This window comes from Narcine bancroftii, chromosome 13 (assembly GCF_036971445.1).
Source record: "Narcine bancroftii isolate sNarBan1 chromosome 13, sNarBan1.hap1, whole genome shotgun sequence".
In the NCBI taxonomy this organism is placed as follows: domain Eukaryota; kingdom Metazoa; phylum Chordata; class Chondrichthyes; order Torpediniformes; family Narcinidae; genus Narcine; species Narcine bancroftii.
Window position 1 is genome coordinate 52,079,398 of NC_091481.1, and position 19,668 is coordinate 52,099,065.

At 46.6% G+C, this 19,668-nt stretch overlaps 1 protein-coding gene across 5 annotated transcripts in view; it reads right to left on the reverse strand.

Moving 5' to 3' along the window:
- The window catches only part of LOC138748198 (protein starmaker-like), a 101,382-nt gene that overhangs the window by 28,694 nt on the left and 53,020 nt on the right, over positions 1–19,668 (reverse strand). For 4 of the 5 annotated variants that reach the window (XM_069907988.1, XM_069907985.1, XM_069907986.1 and 1 more), the window contains 23 exons: positions 19,220–19,255; positions 19,048–19,083; positions 18,428–18,484; positions 17,345–17,380; positions 17,173–17,208; positions 16,547–16,603; positions 15,110–15,145; positions 14,490–14,546; positions 13,283–13,318; positions 13,111–13,146; positions 12,485–12,541; positions 11,223–11,258; positions 11,051–11,086; positions 8,773–8,829; positions 7,312–7,347; positions 6,688–6,744; positions 5,524–5,559; positions 4,730–4,786; positions 3,297–3,329; positions 2,686–2,742; positions 1,457–1,492; positions 1,276–1,311; positions 656–712 (listed from right to left, as the gene is read on the reverse strand). In XM_069907988.1, coding sequence (XP_069764089.1) covers positions 656–712; positions 1,276–1,311; positions 1,457–1,492; positions 2,686–2,742; positions 3,297–3,329; positions 4,730–4,786; positions 5,524–5,559; positions 6,688–6,744; positions 7,312–7,347; positions 8,773–8,829; positions 11,051–11,086; positions 11,223–11,258; positions 12,485–12,541; positions 13,111–13,146; positions 13,283–13,318; positions 14,490–14,546; positions 15,110–15,145; positions 16,547–16,603; positions 17,173–17,208; positions 17,345–17,380; positions 18,428–18,484; positions 19,048–19,083; positions 19,220–19,255 — 1,014 coding nt within the window. The remainder of the gene's footprint in view (positions 1–655; positions 713–1,275; positions 1,312–1,456; positions 1,493–2,685; positions 2,743–3,296; positions 3,330–4,729; positions 4,787–5,523; positions 5,560–6,687; positions 6,745–7,311; positions 7,348–8,772; positions 8,830–11,050; positions 11,087–11,222; positions 11,259–12,484; positions 12,542–13,110; positions 13,147–13,282; positions 13,319–14,489; positions 14,547–15,109; positions 15,146–16,546; positions 16,604–17,172; positions 17,209–17,344; positions 17,381–18,427; positions 18,485–19,047; positions 19,084–19,219; positions 19,256–19,668) is intronic. The other variant, XM_069907987.1, reaches the window with a different exon arrangement.

Consider the following 19,668-nt stretch of genomic DNA (forward strand, 5'->3'; position numbering starts at 1 on the left):
GTATCGTCATGAGGTACAACTCATTGTCTGTAGGTCCAGAGGAAACAGAATCTATCAGTGCATCTGGAATGAAGCAGGAAATATCATATTATGCTCTGAGGAATGAGCGAGACGTGGGACACGAGGGTGAGCATTGACCCTGTGGCCGAGTGGCTATTTTGTCCTGTCTAGTGTTCTGTCCCTTCCTTATTTGCATGTTTCCCCGGCTTCTCCTCCAACCCATCTCTGTCCCTTCCCTTCATCACTCCCTCTAGAAACGAGGTTCACATCCGATTTTCCTTCTTGTTGCCCTGTACAAGTTGTTGAAAGAACCGTGCATCTCTGCTTCCACCTCCCCCTCACACCCTGACCTCTGGTCCCATTTTCCCAGGACTCTGTGACCCCCTTTCTCTCTGCACCAGCTTTCATCTCCAGTATCCAGTTCATTTACTCCCATGATTGGTTTACAGTTTTGTGGCATTTCCCTCTGTATCAAACCTTCCCCAGGAATAACTCTTCCACTTTTGTGTCCACACTGTTCCTAATTCTAATTCTGGTCTCCGGACTCCACGTGGATTTTATGTCCCTTAACTACGGAGTCCACTAATCCTCAGAGACCCGGCTCCCACCAGATGGTTGAGCAGACAGACATTCCCACTCAGCGAGATCAACAAACCTTCGTCTTCTCTGGATCCAAACACTTTAACCTTCCTTTCGCCACTCTCTTTGGAATCTGAAATAAAATCCAGAATTGGATTATAAAATGGAGAAGGAGTGAGGAAGGCTGACACTTTGAAACTGTCTCCTTTTCACACACTGCAATTTGATTACACTCACACATTACACCTTCACTGATCTGGCCACCTCCCCGTGAATTGTTCCCTGACACCCCGAGAGCTGCTGTGATTGGGGTTACGGTCATGCCTATCATCGGACACGGTGGCTCCAACCAGGCGCCTCAGGGGTGAGTGGGGCACGTCCTCCTGAAATTGAAACAGTTCCTGGCTGTCGCCATCCCAAACTCTGCCCAACCCAGCTGATCCCTGAGTGTCACATAACTCCAGTATCCTAGGGGTTGGGGGTCGCAGGATGAGTCAGTCACTCTCTGACACTCTCTGCTCTGCCCTCTATACAGATACAGGGACAGGGAGCCCAGCTCTGAAACCAATCTCCCAGATTTGGGTTTCCATCAAGGCCAGTAGATCCCAATAGATTCCCTGATTCACTGGTACAATCATCAGTGGATTATTCACCAATGAATGTCATAGGGAGACAGTGAAATCAGAAAGATCATACCTTGAGCTGCAGAGCGACTCTCCTTCTCTGCAGAATCTAGAAAAGAAAGAAGTGAATTTCAGTTGACAAGTCACATCTATTTCTTGCTACCCTCTTATGGATATTTCAAATCTCCCCCTCCTGTCCCAGTGACATTTCACTCTACCCTGGTGAGTTGTTGTTCACAGATCAGTAAAACTACCTTTAGAGTCCGGCCCACTCTCATTCTCGGCAGAGTCTGAAACACAAGGGAGAGAGTTTCAGTTCCCGAAAACAGTCACAGTTCCCCGAAGTATCTCACTCCTCCTGGAATCTCTCTGTGCTGCCTAAGCAGGAGCCATCAGTAGAAAGAATTCAGCTTTAAACATCAGAACAGGGCCCAACTGGGATGTGCTGTTGGTTCAGAGACACCTCCTCACACCCAATGTCACCAGAGGGGTCAGCACGAACGTGTGTCTGGATCCCTGCTTTCATGAATGGAGCTTTAAATCTGGAAATTTATGATTAATCTCTTTCAACATCATCTAGGCCAGACCTGCCATTCTGTGGGCAGTATTGGGAAGGTCACCTCAGGAGGAAGATGAAGGGCCTGCAGATTTTTGGTTTTGCAGACGAGGGCTCTTGGCTATAAATTTACAATCTCGAATCTGCAGCAGAGCACATTGAGGGGTGATATGTCAGCGGTGTTGACGGTCTTGTCTGGGATCAATAGGTTACCCTGAGGGAGTTCATTCCCATGTGTTGTTGGTTGAGGATCCAGGCTCAACTGGGGGGAAAAGTGTGGGTAAAAGGTTCAGGAGAAGTAGAGGGTAGGTTTATTATTAACCGTGTGTATTATCATGAACTGCAAAACAGAATCTATCAGTGTATCCAGAATGAAGTAGGGGATTTCGTGCCAAGTTCTGGGGAATGAGCAAGACGTGCCACACGAGGGTGAGCATTGGCCCTGTGGCCGAGTGGCCATTTTGTCCCATCCAGTGGTTCTGCCCTTCCTTATCTGCATGTTTCCCAGCTTCTTCTCCAACCCATCTGGGAACAAGGTTCACGTCCATTTTTCCTTCCAGTCACTCAGTACGTTGTTGGAAGAGCCATGAATCTCTACTCCACACCCCCCCTCCCCGCCCACCGATGTCTGGACCCATTTACCCAGGACTCTGTGACCAAATTCCTCTTTGCACAAGCTTTCATCTCCAGTAACCAGTTCATTTACTCCCATGATTGCTTTTCAGATTTGTGGTTTTTCCCTCTTTTTTAAAACTTCCCTAGTAATAACTCTTCCACATTTGTGTCCACACTGTTCACCCTTCTAATGCTGGTCTCCTGATCCACGTGGATTTGATGTCCCATAACTAAGGAGTCCACTAATCCTCAGAGACCTGGCTCCCAGATGGTTGAGCAGACAAACGTCCCCACTCAGAGAGATTCACAAACCTTCATCTTCTCTGGATCCAAACACTTTGATCTTCCTTTCATCACTCTCTTTGGAATCTGAAATAAAATCCAGAACTTGATTATAATGTAGAGAGGGAGTGAGGAAGGCTGACACTTTGAAACTATGTCCCTTTCACGCACTACAGTTTGATTTCACTCACATATTACACCCTCGCTGATCTGGGCACCTCTGTGTGAACCATTCCCCGACAACTGAGAGCCGCTGCGATTGGGATTATTTTCCAGCTTCTCATCGGACACCGTGGTTCCAACCAGATGACTAAAGGGCGAGTGTGGTACATCCTCCTGTTATTGCAACAGCTCCTGGCTGTCACTATCACAAACTCTGTCTTTCCCAACCCAGCTGATCCCTGAACCTCACAGAACTCCAGATTCCAGAGGGATTGGAGTCGCAGGATGAATTTGTCACACTCCAACACACTCTACAGATACCGGGACAGGGAGCCCAGCACTGACTCGCTGTTCCCAATTTTGATTTCTAGCCAAGGCCAGTAGATCCCAACAGATTCACTGATTCACTGGTACAATCGTCAGTGGATGATTCATCAATGAATGTTATAGGGAGAGAGTGAAATCAGAAAGATCAATACCTCGAGCTGCAGAGCGACTCTCCTCTACAGAATCTGGAATAGAAAGAAGTGAATTTCAGTTGACCAGTCACATCTATTTCTCATGACCCTCTTATGGATATTTTAAATCTCCCCCTCCCGCCCCAATGACATTTCACTCTACCCCAGTGAGGTGTCATTCACACATCAGGAGAACTACCTGTATAGTCTGGCCCACTCTCATTCTCAGAAGAGTCTGAAGCACAAGGGGCAGAGTATCAGTTTCCTGAAAACGCTCGCGGTTCCCGAAGAATCTCACTCGGAATCTCACTGCGCTGTCTGAGCAGGAGCCATCATTCAAAAGACTTTGGCTTTAAACATCAGCTCAGGGTCCAACTGGGATGTGCTGTTGGTTCAGAGACACCTCCTCACACCCACAGTCACCATAGGGGTCAGCACAAATGTGTGACTGGATCCCTGCTTTCATGAATGGAGCTTTAAATCTGGGAATTTATAATGAATCTCTTTCAACAACATCTAGACCGGAATTGGCATTCTGTGACCAGTATCTGGAATGTCACCACAGGAGGAAGATGAAGGGCCTGCAGATTTTGGGATTGGGGGCAAGGGCTGTTGGCTATAAAGTTACAATCTCAAATCTGCAGCAGAGCCCATTGAGGGGTGATATGTCAGTGGTGTTGACGGTCTTGTCTGGGTTCAATACGTTACCCTGTGGAAGTTCATTCCCATGTGCCATTGGTTCAATGTCCAGGGGTCTTTAGGATAAAATTGTGGGTAAAAGGTTCTGGGACACACAGGGTAGGTTTAGTATTATCCATGTGTATTATCATGAACAGCAACCCACTGTCTAGAGGGCCAGTGGAAACAGAATCAATCAGAGCATCGACAATGAGAAGGACACAATATAGTGAATTTAATGCCGAGCTCTGGGGAATGAGTGAGATGTGGGACACAAGGGTGAGCATTGACCCTGTCCCATCCATTGGTTCTGTCCCTTCCTTATCTACATGTTACTCCAGCTTCTCCTCCAACCCATTATTGGCCCTTCCCTTCATCGCTTCCTCTTGGAACGAGGTTCACGTCTGATATTCCTTCCAGTCACCCTGTACAAGTTGTTGAAAGAGCTGTGAATCTCTGCTCCCCCCCTCCCCAAACTCTGGACCCATTTTCCAAGGACTCTGTGACCTCCTCCTTTCTCTCTGCACCAGCTTTTATCTCCAGTATCCAGTTCATTTACTCCCATGATTAGTTTACAGTTTGTGGTTTTTCCCGCTGTATCAAAACTTCCCCAGGAATAGCTCTTCCACTTTTGTGTCTACACTGTTCACAATTCTAATTCTGGTCTCCTGAGTCCACATGGATTTGATGTCTCATAACTAAGGAGTCCACTAATCCTCAGAGATCCAGCTCCCAGATGGTTGAGCAAACATCCCCCCTCAGAGAGATACACAAACCTTCATCTTCTCTGAATCCAAACACATTGATCTTCCTTTCGTCACTCTCTTTGGAGACTGAAATAAAATCCAGAACTTGATTATAAAATGGAGAGGGAGTGAGGAAGGCTGACACTTTGAAACTGTGTCCCTTTCACACACTGCAGTTTGATTGCACTCACACATTACACCCTCGCTGATGTGGACACCTCCTCATGAACTGTTCCTCGATAGCTCCAGAGCCGCTGTGATTGGGATTAGAGTTCAGCCTATCATTAGACACTGTGGCTCCAACCAGGTGCCTCAGGGGTGAGTGTGGCACATCCGCATGATATTGGAACAGCTCCTGGTTGTCTCCATTCCAGACTCTGCCTTTCTCAACTCAACTGATCCCTGAGCATCGCAGAAGTCCTGTGTCCTGAAGGATTGGTGTCACAGGATGAGTTGATCACTCTCCGACACACTCTGCTCTCCTGTCTCTACAGATACAGGGATTTGGAACCCAGAAGTGACTCCGATCTCCCAGAGTTTGTTTTACAACCAAGACAAGTGTATCCCAACAGATTCCCAGATTTTTTCACTGGTACAATTGTCAATGGATGATTCACCAACGAACATTATAGGGAGAGAGTGAAATCAGAAATATCAATCCTAGAGCTGCAGAGTGACTCTCTTTTTCTACAGAATCTGGAAAAGGAAATAGTTTTAGTTCAAACATCCTCTGGTTATCAGAATCACTTCAAATCTCCCTGTCCAAATTTAATGAGTTTTCACACTATCCCGGAGACGTGTTTCACCAAGATCATGAAAAGTACCTGTAGAGTCCGGCCCACTCTCATTCTCATTAGAATCTGAAACACAAGGAGGAGAGTTTCAGTTTTCCAAACATAGATATAGCTCCCCAAAGAATCCCACGTTTCCTGGAATCTCACTGCACTGTCTGAGCAGGAGCCATCAGCAGAAAGAATTCGGCTTTAAACATCAGCACAGGGACCAACTGGGATCTGCGGTTGGTTCAGAGACACTTCCTTACACCCACGGTCAACATAGGGGTCAGCACGAACGTGTGACCTGCTTTCATGAATGGAGCTTTAAATCAAGGAATTTTTGCAGAAATTCTTTCATCAGCGTCTAGGCTGGAACCGGCATTCTGTGGCCAATATCGGGACGTTACCTCAGGAGGAGGATGATGGGTCTGCAGTTTTGGGGATGATGGCCCTCAGTTATAAAGGTAGAATCTCAAATCTGCAGCAGAGCACATGGAGGGGTGATAAATCAGTGGTGTTAATGCTCTTCTCTGGGTTCATGAGGGAGTTCATTCCCATGAGCAGTTGGATCAGGGTCCAGGGCTCACTGGAGGAAAAGTGTGGGTAAAAGGTTCTGGGGACACAGAGGGTAGGTTTATTATAAACTATTTGTATTATAGAGAATGAGAAGGGCACAAGTGAAGGAAGAGCATCTCGTGGTCTGAGGAATGAGCAAGACACGGGACATCGGGGTGAGCATTGACCTGGAGGATGAGTGGCCATTTTGCCCATCCAGTGCTTCTATCCCTTCCTTATTTGCATGTTTCCCCAGCTTCTCCTCCAACCCATCTCTGCTCCTTCCCTTCATCACTCTTCTGGGAATGAAGTTCACATCCGATATTCCTTCTAGTCGCCCTGTACAATTTGTTGAAAGAGCCGTGAATCTCTGCTCCCCCCTGACCTCTGGACCCATTTTCTAAAGATTCTGTGATCTTCTTCCTCTCTTCACCAGCATTCATTTTCAGTATCCAGTTAATTTCCTCCTGTGATTGGTTTACAGTTTTCTTGTTTTTCCCTCTGTATTAAACCTTCCCCAGGAAGATTTCTTCCACTTTTGTCTCCTGACTCCACGTAGATTTGATGTCCCTTAACTAAGGAGACCACTAATCCTCAGAGACCCGGCTCCCAGATGGTTGAGCAGACAGACGTCCCAACTCAAAGAGATCCACAAACCTTCATCTTCTCTGGATCCAAACACTTTAGTCTTCCTTTCGTCACTCTCTTTGGAATCTAAAATAAAATTCAGAATTGGACTATTAAATAGAGAGGGAGTGAGGAAGGTTGACATTTTGAAACCGTGTCCCTTTCACACACTGCAGTTTGATTACACTCATACATTACAACCTCGCTGATCTGGATACCTCAATGTGAAATGTTCCCCAACAGCCCAAGAGCCGCAGTGATTGGGTTTAGAGTCCAGCCTATCAGTGGACACTGAAGCCCCAGCCAGGTGCCTTAGGGGTGAGTGCGGCACATCATCCTGGTATTGGAACAGTTCCTGGCTGTCGTAATCCCAAACTCCACTATTCACAAGCCAGCTGATCCCTGAACCTCACAGAACACCAGTATCCAGAGGGATTGGGGTTTCAGGATGAGTTGGTCAATCTCCGACACTCTCTGCTCTCCCTTCTCTAAAGATACAGGGGCAGGGATTCAGCCCACAATCTGAGCTCCAAGATTAGGAATCCTGCCAAGAATAGTAGATCCCAACAGATTTCCTATTCACTGGTACAATCGTCAGTGGATTATTCACCAATGAATGTTACAGGGAGACAGTGAAATCAGAAATATTAATACCTCGAGCTGCAGAGCGACTTTCCTTCTCTGCAGAATCTAGAAAAGGAAGAAATGAATTTCAGTTGACAAGTCACATCTAATTCTCGGTACCTTCATATGGATATTTTAAATCTCCCCCTCTCCTGCCAATCACATTTCACTCCTCCCTGGTGAGTACTTGTTCACAGGTCAGGAGAACTATCTTTAGAGTCCGGCCTTTTCTCATCCTCAGAAGAGTCTGAAACAAGGGGAAGAGCTTCAGTTTCCCAAAAACTCTCATGGTTCCCCGAAGAATCCCACCCCTCCTGGAATCTCTCTGCGCTGACTGAGCAGGAGCCATCAGCAGAAAGAATTTGGCTTTAAACATCAGAAAAGGGACCAACTAAGATGTACTGTTGGTTTAGAGGCACCTCCTCACACCCACAGTAACCATAAGGGTCAGCATGAACGTGTGACTGGATCCCTGGTTTCATGAATAGAGCTTTAAATCTGGGAATTTATGATTAATCTCTTTCAACACCATCTGACAGGAATTGGCATTGTGTGGCCAATATCTGGGCATCCCGTTAGGGGGACTATGAAGGGCCTGCAAATTTTTGGATTTTGAGACGAGGGCTCTTGGCTATAAATTTACTATCTTGAATCTGCAGTGGAGCAGATTGAGGGGTGATATGTCACTGGTGTTGTCGGTCTTGTCTGGGTTTGATACGTTACCCTGTTGGAGTTCATTCACATGGGCAGTTGGTTCTTGGTGCAGGGATGACTGGGGTAAAATTATGGGTAAAAGGTTCTGTAGACACCAAGGGTAGGTTTATTATTAACCGTGTGTATCATCACAAACTGCAACTCACTGTCTGGAGGGTCAGTGGAAACAGAATCAATCAGAGCTTCAAAAATGAGAAGGGCTTGAGGTAGGGAATTTTGTGCCGTGCTCTGGGGAAATGAGAGAGACGTAGGACACAAGAGTGTGCATTGACCCAGAGGCCGAGTGGACATTTTGATCCATTCAGTGGTTCTGTCCCTTCCTTATCGGCATGTTTCCCCAGCTTCTCCTCCAACACATCTCTGCCCCTTCCCTTCATCACTCCTTCTGGGAACGAGGTTCACGTGGGATATTCCTCCCAGTCACCCTGTACAAGTTGTTGAAAGAGCTGTGAATCTCTGCTCCTCCCGTTCCGACCTCTGGACCCATTTTCCCAGGACTCTACGACCTCCTTCCTCTCAGCACCAGCTTTTATCTCCACTATCCAGTGCATTTACTCCCATTATTGGTTTACAGTTTTGTGGCTTTTCCCTCTGTATCAAACCTTCCCCAGGAATAACTCTTCCACTTTTGTGTCCACAATGTTCCCAATTGTAATGCTGGTCTGCTGACTCCACATGGATTTGATATCCCATAACTAATAAGTCCACTAATCCTCAGAGACCCGGTTCCCAGATGGTTGAACAGACAGATGTCCCCAATCAGAGAGATCCACAAACCTTCATCTTTTCTGGATCCAAACACTTTGATCTTCCTTTCATCACTCTCTTTGGAATCTAAAATAAAATCCAAAATTGGATTATGAAATGGAGAGGGTGTGAGGATCGTTAAGACTTTAAAACCGTGTAGCTTTCATGCACTGCAGTTTAATTACACTCACATATTGCACCCTCAGACAGCTCCAAGAAAAGTGTAGAGAACAAAACAAAGGACTCTACATCACCTTTGTTGACCTCACCAAAGCCTTCGACACCGTGAGCAGGAAAGGGCTTTGGCAAATACTAGAGCGCATCGGATGTCCCCCAAAGTTCCTCAACATGATTATCCAACTGCACGAAAACCAACAAGGTCGGGTCAGATACAGCAATGAGCTCTCTGAACCCTTCTCCATTAACAATGGCGTGAAGCAAGGCTGTGTTCTCGCACCAACCCTCTTTTCAATCTTCTTCAGCATGATGCTGAACCAAGCCATGAAAGACCCCAACAATGAAGACGCTGTTTACATCCGGTACCGCACGGATGGCAGTCTCTTCAATCTGAGGCGCCTGCAAGCTCACACCAAGACACAAGAGAAACTTGTCCGTGAACTACTCTTTGCAGATGATGCCGCTTTAGTTGCCCATTCAGAGCCAGCTATTCAGCGCTTGACGTCCTGCTTTGCGGAAACTGCCAAAATGTTTGGCCTGGAAGTCAGCCTGAAGAAAACTGAGGTCCTCCATCAGCCAGCTCCCCACCATGACTACCAGCCCCCCCACATCTCCATCGGGCACACAAAACTCAAAACGGTCAACCAGTTTACCTATCTCGGCTGCACCATTTCATCAGATGCAAGGATCGACAATGAGATAGACAACAGACTCGCCAAGGCAAATAGCGCCTTTGGAAGACTACACAAAAGAGTCTGGAAAAACAACCAACTGAAAAACCTCACAAAGATAAGCGTATACAGAGCCATTGTCATACCCACACTCCTGTTCGGCTCCGAATCATGGGTCCTCTACCGGCACCACCTACGGCTCCTAGAACGCTTCCACCAGCGTTGTCTCCGCTCCATCCTCAACATCCATTGGAGCGCTCACACCCCTAACGTCGAGGTACTCGAGATGGCAGAGGTCGACAGCATCGAGTCCACGCTGCTGAAGATCCAGCTGCGCTGGATGGGTCACGTCTCCAGAATGGAGGACCATCGCCTTCCCAAGATCGTATTATATGGCGAGCTCTCCACTGGCCACCGTGACAGAGGTGCACCAAAGAAAAGGTACAAGGACTGCCTAAAGAAATCTCTTGGTGCCTGCCACATTGACCACCGCCAGTGGGCTGATAACGCCTCAAACCGTGCACCTTGGCGCCTCACAGTTTGGCGGGCAGCAGCCTCCTTTGAAGAAGACCGCAGAGCCCACCTCACTGACAAAAGGCAAAGGAGGAAAAACCCAACACCCAACCCCAACCAACCAATTTTCCCTTGCAACTGCTGCAATCGTGTCTGCCTGTCCCGCATCGGACTGGTCAGCCACAAACGAGCCTGCAGCTGACGTGGACTTTTTACCCCCTCCATAAATCTTCGTCCGCGAAGCCAAGCCAAAGAAAGAAAAATATTGCACCCTAGTTGATCTGGACACCTCCCTGTGAGCTGTTCCCCATCAGCCCGAGAGCCGCTGTGATTGGGATTAGTTTCCTCCCTATCATCAGACATCGTGGCTTGAACCCGATGCCTCAGGGGTGAGTGTGCCACGTCCTCCTGGTATTGAAACAGCTCCTGGCTGTCGCCATCCCAAACTCTGCCTTTCCCAACCCAGCTCATCCCTAAGCTTCGCAGAACTGCAGTATCCCAAGGGATTGGGGTCATAGGTTGAGTTGCACAATCTCTGACACACTCTGTTCTCCCGTCTCAACACATAACATAACATAATAACATAACAATTTACAGCACGGAAACAGGCCATTAGCCCCTTCTAGTCCGCACCGAACCAAACACCCCTCTCTAGTCCCACCTCCCTGCACAATGCCCATAACCCTCCATCTTCTTCTCATCCATATACCTGTCCAACCTTTTCTTAAATAATACAATTGACTCCGCCGCCGCTATTTCTCCCGGAAGCTCATTCCACACGTCTACCACAGGGACAAGAAACCCAGAAATGAATCTGATCTCCCAGATTTGGGTATCCATCAAGGCCAGTAGATCCCAAAGGAATCCCTAATTCACTGGTACAATCATCAGTGGATTATCCAGCATTGAATATTATAGGGAGAGAGTAAAATCAATAATATCAATACCTCGAGCTGCAGAGTGACTCTCTTTTTCTACAGAATCTGGAAAAGGAAATAGTTTTAGTTCAATCACAGGACATTTCTCTGGTTATCAGAATCACTTCAAATCTCCCCGTCCCATTTTAAAGAGTTTTCACTCTTTCCTGCAGACGTGTTTCACCAACATCATGAAAAGTACCTCTAGAGTTTGGCCCACTCTCATTCTCGGCAGAATCTGAAACACAATGAGGAGAGTTTCAGTTTTCCAAACACAGGGATATTTCCCCAAAGAGCCCCACCCCTCCTGGAATCTCACTGAGCTGTCTGAGCAGGAGCCATCAGCAGAAAGAATTTGGCTTTAAACATCAGCACAGGGACCAACTGAGATGTGCTGTTGGATCAGAGACACCTCCTCAAACCTACAGTCACCATAGGGGTCAGGACGAATGTGTGACTCGATCCCTGCTTTCATGAATGGAGCTTTAAAGTTGGAAATTTATGATGAATCTCTTTCAACACCATCTAGGCCAGAATTGGCATTCTGTGGCCAGCATCAGGGAATTCCCCTCAGGGGGAAGATGAAAAGCCTGCAGTGGGGACGAGGGCTCTTGGCTATAAAATTAGAATCTCGAATCCGCAGCAGAGAACATTGAGGGGTGATATGTCAGTTGTGTTGACTGTCTTGTCTGGGTTTGATAGGTTATCCTCAGGGAGTTCATTCCCATGGGCAGTTGGTTCAGGTTCCAGGGGTCTCTGGGGGAAAATTGTGGGTAAAAGGTTCTGGGGACACACAGGGTAAGTTAATTATTAACCATGTGTATCATCATGAACTGCAACTGTCAGTGGAAAGTCAATCTATGAGAGCATCGAAAATAAGAAGTGCATGAAGTAGAGAATATCAAACAGTGCTCTATGGAATGAGCGATACATGGGACATGAGGGTGACCATTAATCCTGTGGCCGAGTGGACATTTTGTTCCATCCCGTGGTTCCATCCCTTCCTTATCTGCATGTTTCCCAAGCTTTTCCCTCAACCCTCAACCCAGCTTCTTCCCTTCATCACTCCCTTTGGGAACGATTTTCACATCCGATATTCCTTCCAGTCACCCTGTACAAGTTGCGAAAGAGCTGAGAATCTCTGCTCCCCACCCCGCCACGACCTCTGGACCCATTTTCCCAGGATTCTGCGACCTACTTCCACTCTGCACCAGCTTTTATCTCCACTATCCAGTGCATTTAATCCTATGATTGTTTACAGTTTTGTGGCATTTCCCTCTGTATCAAACCTTCCCCAGAAATAACTCTTCCACTTTCGTGTCCACAGTGTTCCCAATTCTAATGCTGATCTCCTGATTCCACGTGGATTTGATGTCCCATAACTAATAAGTCCATTAATCCTCAGAGACCCGGCTCCCAGATGGTTGAACAGACAGACGTCCCCAATCAGAGACATCTACAAACCTTCATCTTCTCTGGATCCAAAGACTTTGATCTTCCTTTCGTCGCTCTCTTTGGAATCTAAAATAAAATCCAGAATTGGATTATGAAATGGAGAGGGAGTGAAGAACATTAAGACTTTGAAACCGTGTCCCTTTCATGCACTGCAGTTTTATTACACTCACACATTCCACCCTAGCTGATCTGGACACCTCCCCGTGAACTGCTCCCCGTCTGCCCGAGAGCCGTGGTGATTGCGATTAGTTTCCTGCCTATCATCGTATATTGTGGCTCAAACCCAATGCCTCAGGGATGAGTGTGACACATCCTCCTGGTATTGAAACAGCTCCTGGCTGTCACCATCCCAAACTCTGCCTTTCCCAACCCAGCTGATTCCTGAGCTTCGCAGAACTACAATATCCTGAGGGATTTGGGTCACAGGTTGAGTTGGTCAATCTCCGACACACTCTGCACTCCTGTCACCTCAGATACATGGTCAAGGAACCCAGAACTGAATCTGATCTCCCAGATTTGGGTATCCATCAAGGCCAGTAGATCCCGAAGGATTCCCTGATTCACTGCTACAATAATCATTGGGTTATACAGCAATGAACGTTAGAGGGAGAGAGTAAAATCAATAATATCAATACCTAGAGCTGCAGAGTGACTCTCTTTTTCTACAGAATCTGGAAAAGGAAATAGTTTTAGTTCAATCACAGGACATTCCTCTGGTTATCACAATCACTTCAAATCTCCCCGCCCCATTTTAATGAGCTTTCACTCTTCCCCGGAGACGTATTTCTTCAATATCATGAAAAGTACCTGTAGAGTCCGGCCCACTCTCATTTTCGGCAGAATCTGAAACACAAGGAGGAGAGTTTCAGTTTTCCAAACACAGGGATAGTTCCCTGAAGAATCCCACCCCTCCTGGAATCTCACTGTGCTGTCTGAGCAGGAGCCATCAGCAGAAATATTTTGGCTTTAAACATCAGCACAGGGACCAACTGAGATGAGCTGTTGGTTCAGAGACACCTCTTCACTCCCACGGTCACCATAGGGGTCAGCACGAACGTGAGACAGGATCCCTGCTTTCATGATTGAAGCTTTAAATCTGGAGATTTTTGCAGAAATTCTTTCATCTGCGTCTAGACTGGAACCGGCATTCTGTGGCCAATATCGGGACGTTACCTCAGGAGGAGGATGATGGGTCTGCAGTTTTGGGGATGATGGCCCTCAGTTATAAAGGTAGAATCTCAAATCTGCAGCAGAGCACATGGAGGGGTGATAAGTCAGATAAGTTGATGGACTTGTCTGGGTTCGAGAGGTTAGCCTGAGGGAGTTCATTCACATGGGCAATTGGCTTAGGGCCCAGGGGTCACTGGGGGAAAAATATGGGTAAAAGGTTCTGGGGATACAAAGGGTGGGTAGGTTTATTATTAACCGTTTGTATCATCGCGAAAGAGAAGTGCACAAATGAGGGAATAGCATCTCGTGGTCTGAGGAATGAGCAAGATATGGGACATTGGGGTGAGCATTGACCTGGAGGATGAGTGGCCATTTTGCACATCCAGTGGCTCTATCTCTTCCTTATTTGCATATTTCCCCAGCTTCTCCTCCAACCCATCTCTGCTCCTTCCCTTCATCACTCTTCTGGGAATGAAGTTCACATCCGATATTCCTTCTAATCGCCCTGTACAAGTTGTTGAAAGAGCCGTGAATCTCTGCTCCCACCCCGACTCTGGACCCATATTCTCTGTGATCTCCTTTTTCTCTGCACCAGCTTTCATCTCCAGTATCCAGTTCATTTCCTCTCGTGACTGGTTTAGTTTTCTGGTTTTTCCCTCTGTTTTAAACCTTCCCCAGGAAGATCTGTTCCACTTTTGTGTCCACACTGTTCCCCATTCTCATGCTGGTCTCCTGACTCCATGTTGATTTGATGTCCCATAACTAAGGAGACCACTAATCCACAGAGACCCGGCTCCCAGAAGGATGAGCAGACAGATGTCCACACTCAGAGAGATCCACAAACCTTCATCTTCTCTGGATCCAAATACATTAATATTTTTTTCGTCACTCTCTTTGGAATCTGAAATAAAATCCAGAATTGGATTATAAAATGCAGAGTGAGGAAGGCTGAAACTTTGAAAACGTGTCCCTTTCACACACTGCTGTTTGATTACAGTCATACATTACACCCTCGCTGATCTGGACACCTCCCCATGAACTGTTCCCCGTCAGCCTGAGAGCCACTGTGATTGAGGTTAGAGTCCAGCCTATCATCGGACACTGTGGCTCCAATCAGGTGCCTTAGGGGTGAGCGTGGAACGTCCTCCTAGTATTGGAACAGTTCCTGGCTGTCGCCATCCCAAACTCTGCCATTCGCAACCCAGCTGATCCCTGAACCTCACAGAACACCAGTATCCCAAGGGATTGGGGTTGCAGGATGAGTTGGTCAATCTCCGACATTCTCTGCTCTCCCATCTCTACAGATACAGGGACAGGGATCCAGCCCTGAATCTGAGCTACAAGATTACAAATTGTGCCAAGAATAGTAGATCCCAACAGATTTCCTATTCACTGGTAAAATTGTCAGTGGAATATTCACAAAGGAATGTTACAGGGAGACAGTGAAATCATAAATATTAATACCTCGAGCTGCAGAGTGACTCTCCTTCTCTACAGAATCTAGAAAAGGAAGAAATGAATTTCAGTTGACAAGTCACATCTATTTCTCGTACCCTCATATGGATATTTTAAATCTCCCACTCCAGTCCCAATGACATTTCACTCCTCCCCGGTGAGTATTTGTTCACAAAGAGTCTGGCCCTTTAACATTCTAGAAGAGTCTGATACACAAGGGGGAGAGTTTCAGTTTCCTGAAAACCCTCACAGTTCCCCGAAGAATCCCACTCCTCCTGAAACCTCTCTCCGCTGACTGAGCAGGAGCCAACAGTAGAAAGAATTAAGCTTCAAACATCAGAACAGGGACCAACTGGGATGTGCTGTTGGTTCAGAGACACCTCCTCACACCCACAATAACCATAGGGGTCAACATGAACGTGTGACTGGATCCCTGCTTTCATGAATGGAGCTTAAAGTTGGAAATTTATGATGAATCTCTTTCAACACCATCTATACTGGAATTGGCATTCTGTGGCCAGTATAAAGGACTTCCCTTCAGGGGAAGATGAAGGGTCTGCAGATTTGAGGATGAGGGCTCTTGGCTATAAATTTACAATCTCGAATCTGCAGTGGAGCAGATTGAGGGGTGATATGTCACTGGTGTTGTCGGTCTTGTCTGGGTTCGATACGTTACCCTGTGGGTGTTAATTCCCATGGGCAGTTGGTTGTATGTCCAGGGATGACTGGGGTAAAATTGTGGGTAAAAGGTTCTGTAGACACCAAGGGTAGGTTTATTATTAACTGTGTGTATCATCACAAACTGCAACTCACTGTCTGGAGGGTCAGTGGAAACAGAATCAATCAGAGCTTCAAAAATGAGAAGGGCTTGAGGTAGGGAATTAAGTGCCGTACTTTGGGGAAATGAGAGAGATGTAGGACACAAGAGTGGACATTGACAAAGTGGCTGAGTGGACATTTTGATCCATCAAGTGGTTCTGTCCCTTCCTTATCTGCATGTTTCCCCAGCTTCTCCTCCAACACATCTCTGCTCCTTCCCTTCATCACTCCCTCTGGGAACAAGGTTCATGTCTGATATTCATACCAGTCACTCTGTACAAGTTGTTGAAAGAGCTGTGAATATCTGCTGTCAACCCCCCCCCCCCGCCCCCCCGCTCCGACCTCTGGACCTATTTTCACAGGACTCTGCGACCTCCTTCCTCTCAGCACCAGCTTTTATCTCCACTAACCAGTGGTATACAGTTTTGTGGCTTTTCCCTCTGTATCAAACCTTCCCCAGGAATAACTCTTCCATTTTTGTTGTCCACAATGTTCCCAATTGTAATGCTGGTCTCCTGACTCCACATGGATTTGATGTCCCATAACTAATGAGTCCAGTAATCCTCAGAGACCCGGCTCCCAGATGGTTGAGCAGACAGATCTCCCCACTCAGAGAGATCCACAAACCTTCAACTTTTCTGGATCCAAACACTATGATCTTCCTTTCGTCACTCTCTTTAGAATCTAAAATAAAATCCAGAATTGGATTATGAAATGGAGAGGGAGTGAGGAAGGTTAACATTTTGAAACTGGGTCCCTTTCACTCACTGCAGTTTGATTACACTCACATATTGCACCCTAGTTGATCTGGACACCTCCCTGTGAGCTGTTCCCCATCAGCCCGAGAGCCGCTGTGATTGGGATTAGTGTCCAGTCTATCATCAGACATCGTGGCTCAAACCCGATGCCTTAGTGGTGAGTGTGCCACGTCCTCCTCGTATTGAAACAGCTCCTGGCTGTCGCCATCCCAAACTCTGCCTTTCCCAACCCAGCTCATCGCTGAGCTTCGCAGAACTGCAGTATCTCGAGGGATTGGGTCACAGGTTGAGTTGGTAAATGTCGGAAACACTCTGCTCTCCCATCTCTACACATACAGGGACAAGGAACCCAGAACGGAACTCCGATCTCCCAGATTTGGGTATCCATCAAGGCCAGAAGATCCCAAGAGATTTCCTGATTCACTGGTACAATCATCAGTGGATTATCCAGCAATGAACATTATAGGAAGATAGTAAAATCAATAATGTCAATACCTCGAGCTGCAGAGTGACTCTCTTTTTCTACAGAATCTGTAAAAGGAAATAGTTTTAGTTCAGTCACAGGACATTTCTCTGGTTATCAGAATCACTTCAAATCTCCCCGTCCCATTTTAAAGAGTTTTCACTCTTTCCTGCAGACGTGTTTTACCAAGATCATGAAAAGTACCTGTAGAGTCTGGCCCACTCTCATTCTCGGCAGAATCTGAAACACAATGAGGAGAGTTTCAGTTTTCCAAACACAGGGATATTTCCCCAAAGAGTCCCACCCCTCCTGGAATCTCACTGAGCTGTTTGAGCAGGAGCCATCAGCAGAAAGAATTTGGCTTTAAACATCAGCACAGGGACCAACTGAGATATGCTGTTGGATCAGAGACACCTCCTCAAACCTACAGTCACCATAGGGGTCAGGACGAATGTGTGACTAGATCCCTGCTTTCATGAATGGAGCTTTAAAGTTGGAAATTTATGATGAATCTCTTTCAACACCATCTAGGCCAGAATTGGCATTCTGTGGCCAGCATCAGGGAAGATGAAAAGCCTGCAGTGGGGACAAGGGCTCTTGGCTATAAAGTTAGAATCTCGAATCCGCAGCAGAGAACATTGAGGGGTGATATGTCAGTTGTGTTGACTGTCTTATCTGGGTTTGATAGGTTATCCTTAGGGAGTTCATTCCCATGGGCAACTGGTACAGGTTCCAGGGGTCTCTGTGGAAAATTTTGGGTAAAAGGTTCTGGAGGTTGAGCATTGATCCTGTGTCCAAGTGGACATTTTGTCCCATCCCGTGGTTCTCTCCCTTCCTTATCTGCTCATTTCCTCAGCTTCTCCTCCAACACATCTCTGCTCCTTCCCTTCATTACTCCCTTTGGGAATGATGTTCATGTCTGATATTCCTTCCAGTCACCCTGTACAAGTTGTGAAAGAGCTGAGGATCTCTGCTCCACCCCACCACAACCTCTGGCCCATTTTCCAAGGATTCTTTGACCTCCTTCCTCTCTACACCAGTTTTTATCTCCACTATCCAGTGCATTTACTCCCATTATTGGTTAACAATATTGTGGCTTTTCCCTCTGTATCAAACCTTCCCCAGGAATAACTCTTAAACTTTTGTGTCCACAATGTTCCCAATTGTAATGCTGATCTCCTGACTCCATGTGGATTTGATGTCCCATAACTAATGAGTCCACTAATCCTCAGAGACTCAGCTCTCAGATAGTTGAGCAAATGTCCCCACTCATAGACATCCACAAACCTTCATCTTCTCTGGATCCAAACACTTTGATCTTCTTTTCGTCACTCTCTTTGGAATCTAAAATAAAATCCAGAATTGGATTATGAAATGGAGAGGGAGTGAAGAAGGCAAACACTTTGAATCCATGTCCCTTACGTGCACTGCAGTTTGATTACACTCACATATTGCACCCTAGTTGATCTGGACACCTCCCTGTGAGCTGTTCCCCATCAGCCCGAGAACAGCTGTTAATGGAATTAGTGTCCAGCCTATCATCAGACATCGTTGCTCAAACTCGATGCCTCAGGGGTGAGTGTACCTCCTGGTATTGAAACAGCTCCTGGCTGTCGTCATCCCAAACTCTACCTTTCCCAACCCAGCTGATCCCTGAGCTTCGCAGAACTGCAGTATCCCGAGGGATTGTGGTCACAGGTTGAGTTGGTTAATCTCCGACACCCTCTGCTCTCCTATCTTTACACATACATAGACAGGGAACCTAGAACTGAATCCGATCTCCCAGATTTGGGTATCCATCAAGGCTACTAGATCCCAAAGGATTCCCTGATTCACTGGTACAATCATCAGTGGATTATCCAACAATGAATGTTAGAGGGAGAGAGTAAAATCAATAATATCAATACCTCGAGCTGCAGAGTGACTCTCTTTTTCTCCAAAATCTGGAAAAGGAAATAGTTTTAGTTCAATCAAAGAACACTCCTCTGGTTATCACAATCATTTCAAATCTCCCCGTCCCATTTTAACGAGTTTTCACTCTTTCCTGGAGACGTGTTTCAGCAAGATCATGAAAAGTACCTGTAGAGTCTGGCCCACTCTCATTCTCGGCAGAATCTGAAACACAAGGAGGAGAATTTCAGTTTTCCAAACACAGGGATAGTTCCCCAAAGAATCCCACCCCTCCTGGAATCTCACTGCGCTGTCTGAGCAGGAGCCATCAGCAGAAAGAATTCGGCTTTTAACATCAGGATAGGGACCAACTGAGATGTGCTGTTGGTTCAGAGACACCTCCTCATACCCACAGTCACCATAGCGGTCAACACGAACATGTAACTGGATCCCTGCTTTCATGAATAGAGCTTTAAATCTGGGAATTTTTTGGAGAAATTATTTTATCTGCATCTAGGCTGGAACCGGCATTCTGTGGCCAATATCGGGACGTTACTTCAGGAGGAATATGATGGTTATGCAGTTTTGGGGATGATGGCCCTCAGTTATAAAGGTAGAATCTTGAATCTGCAGAAGAG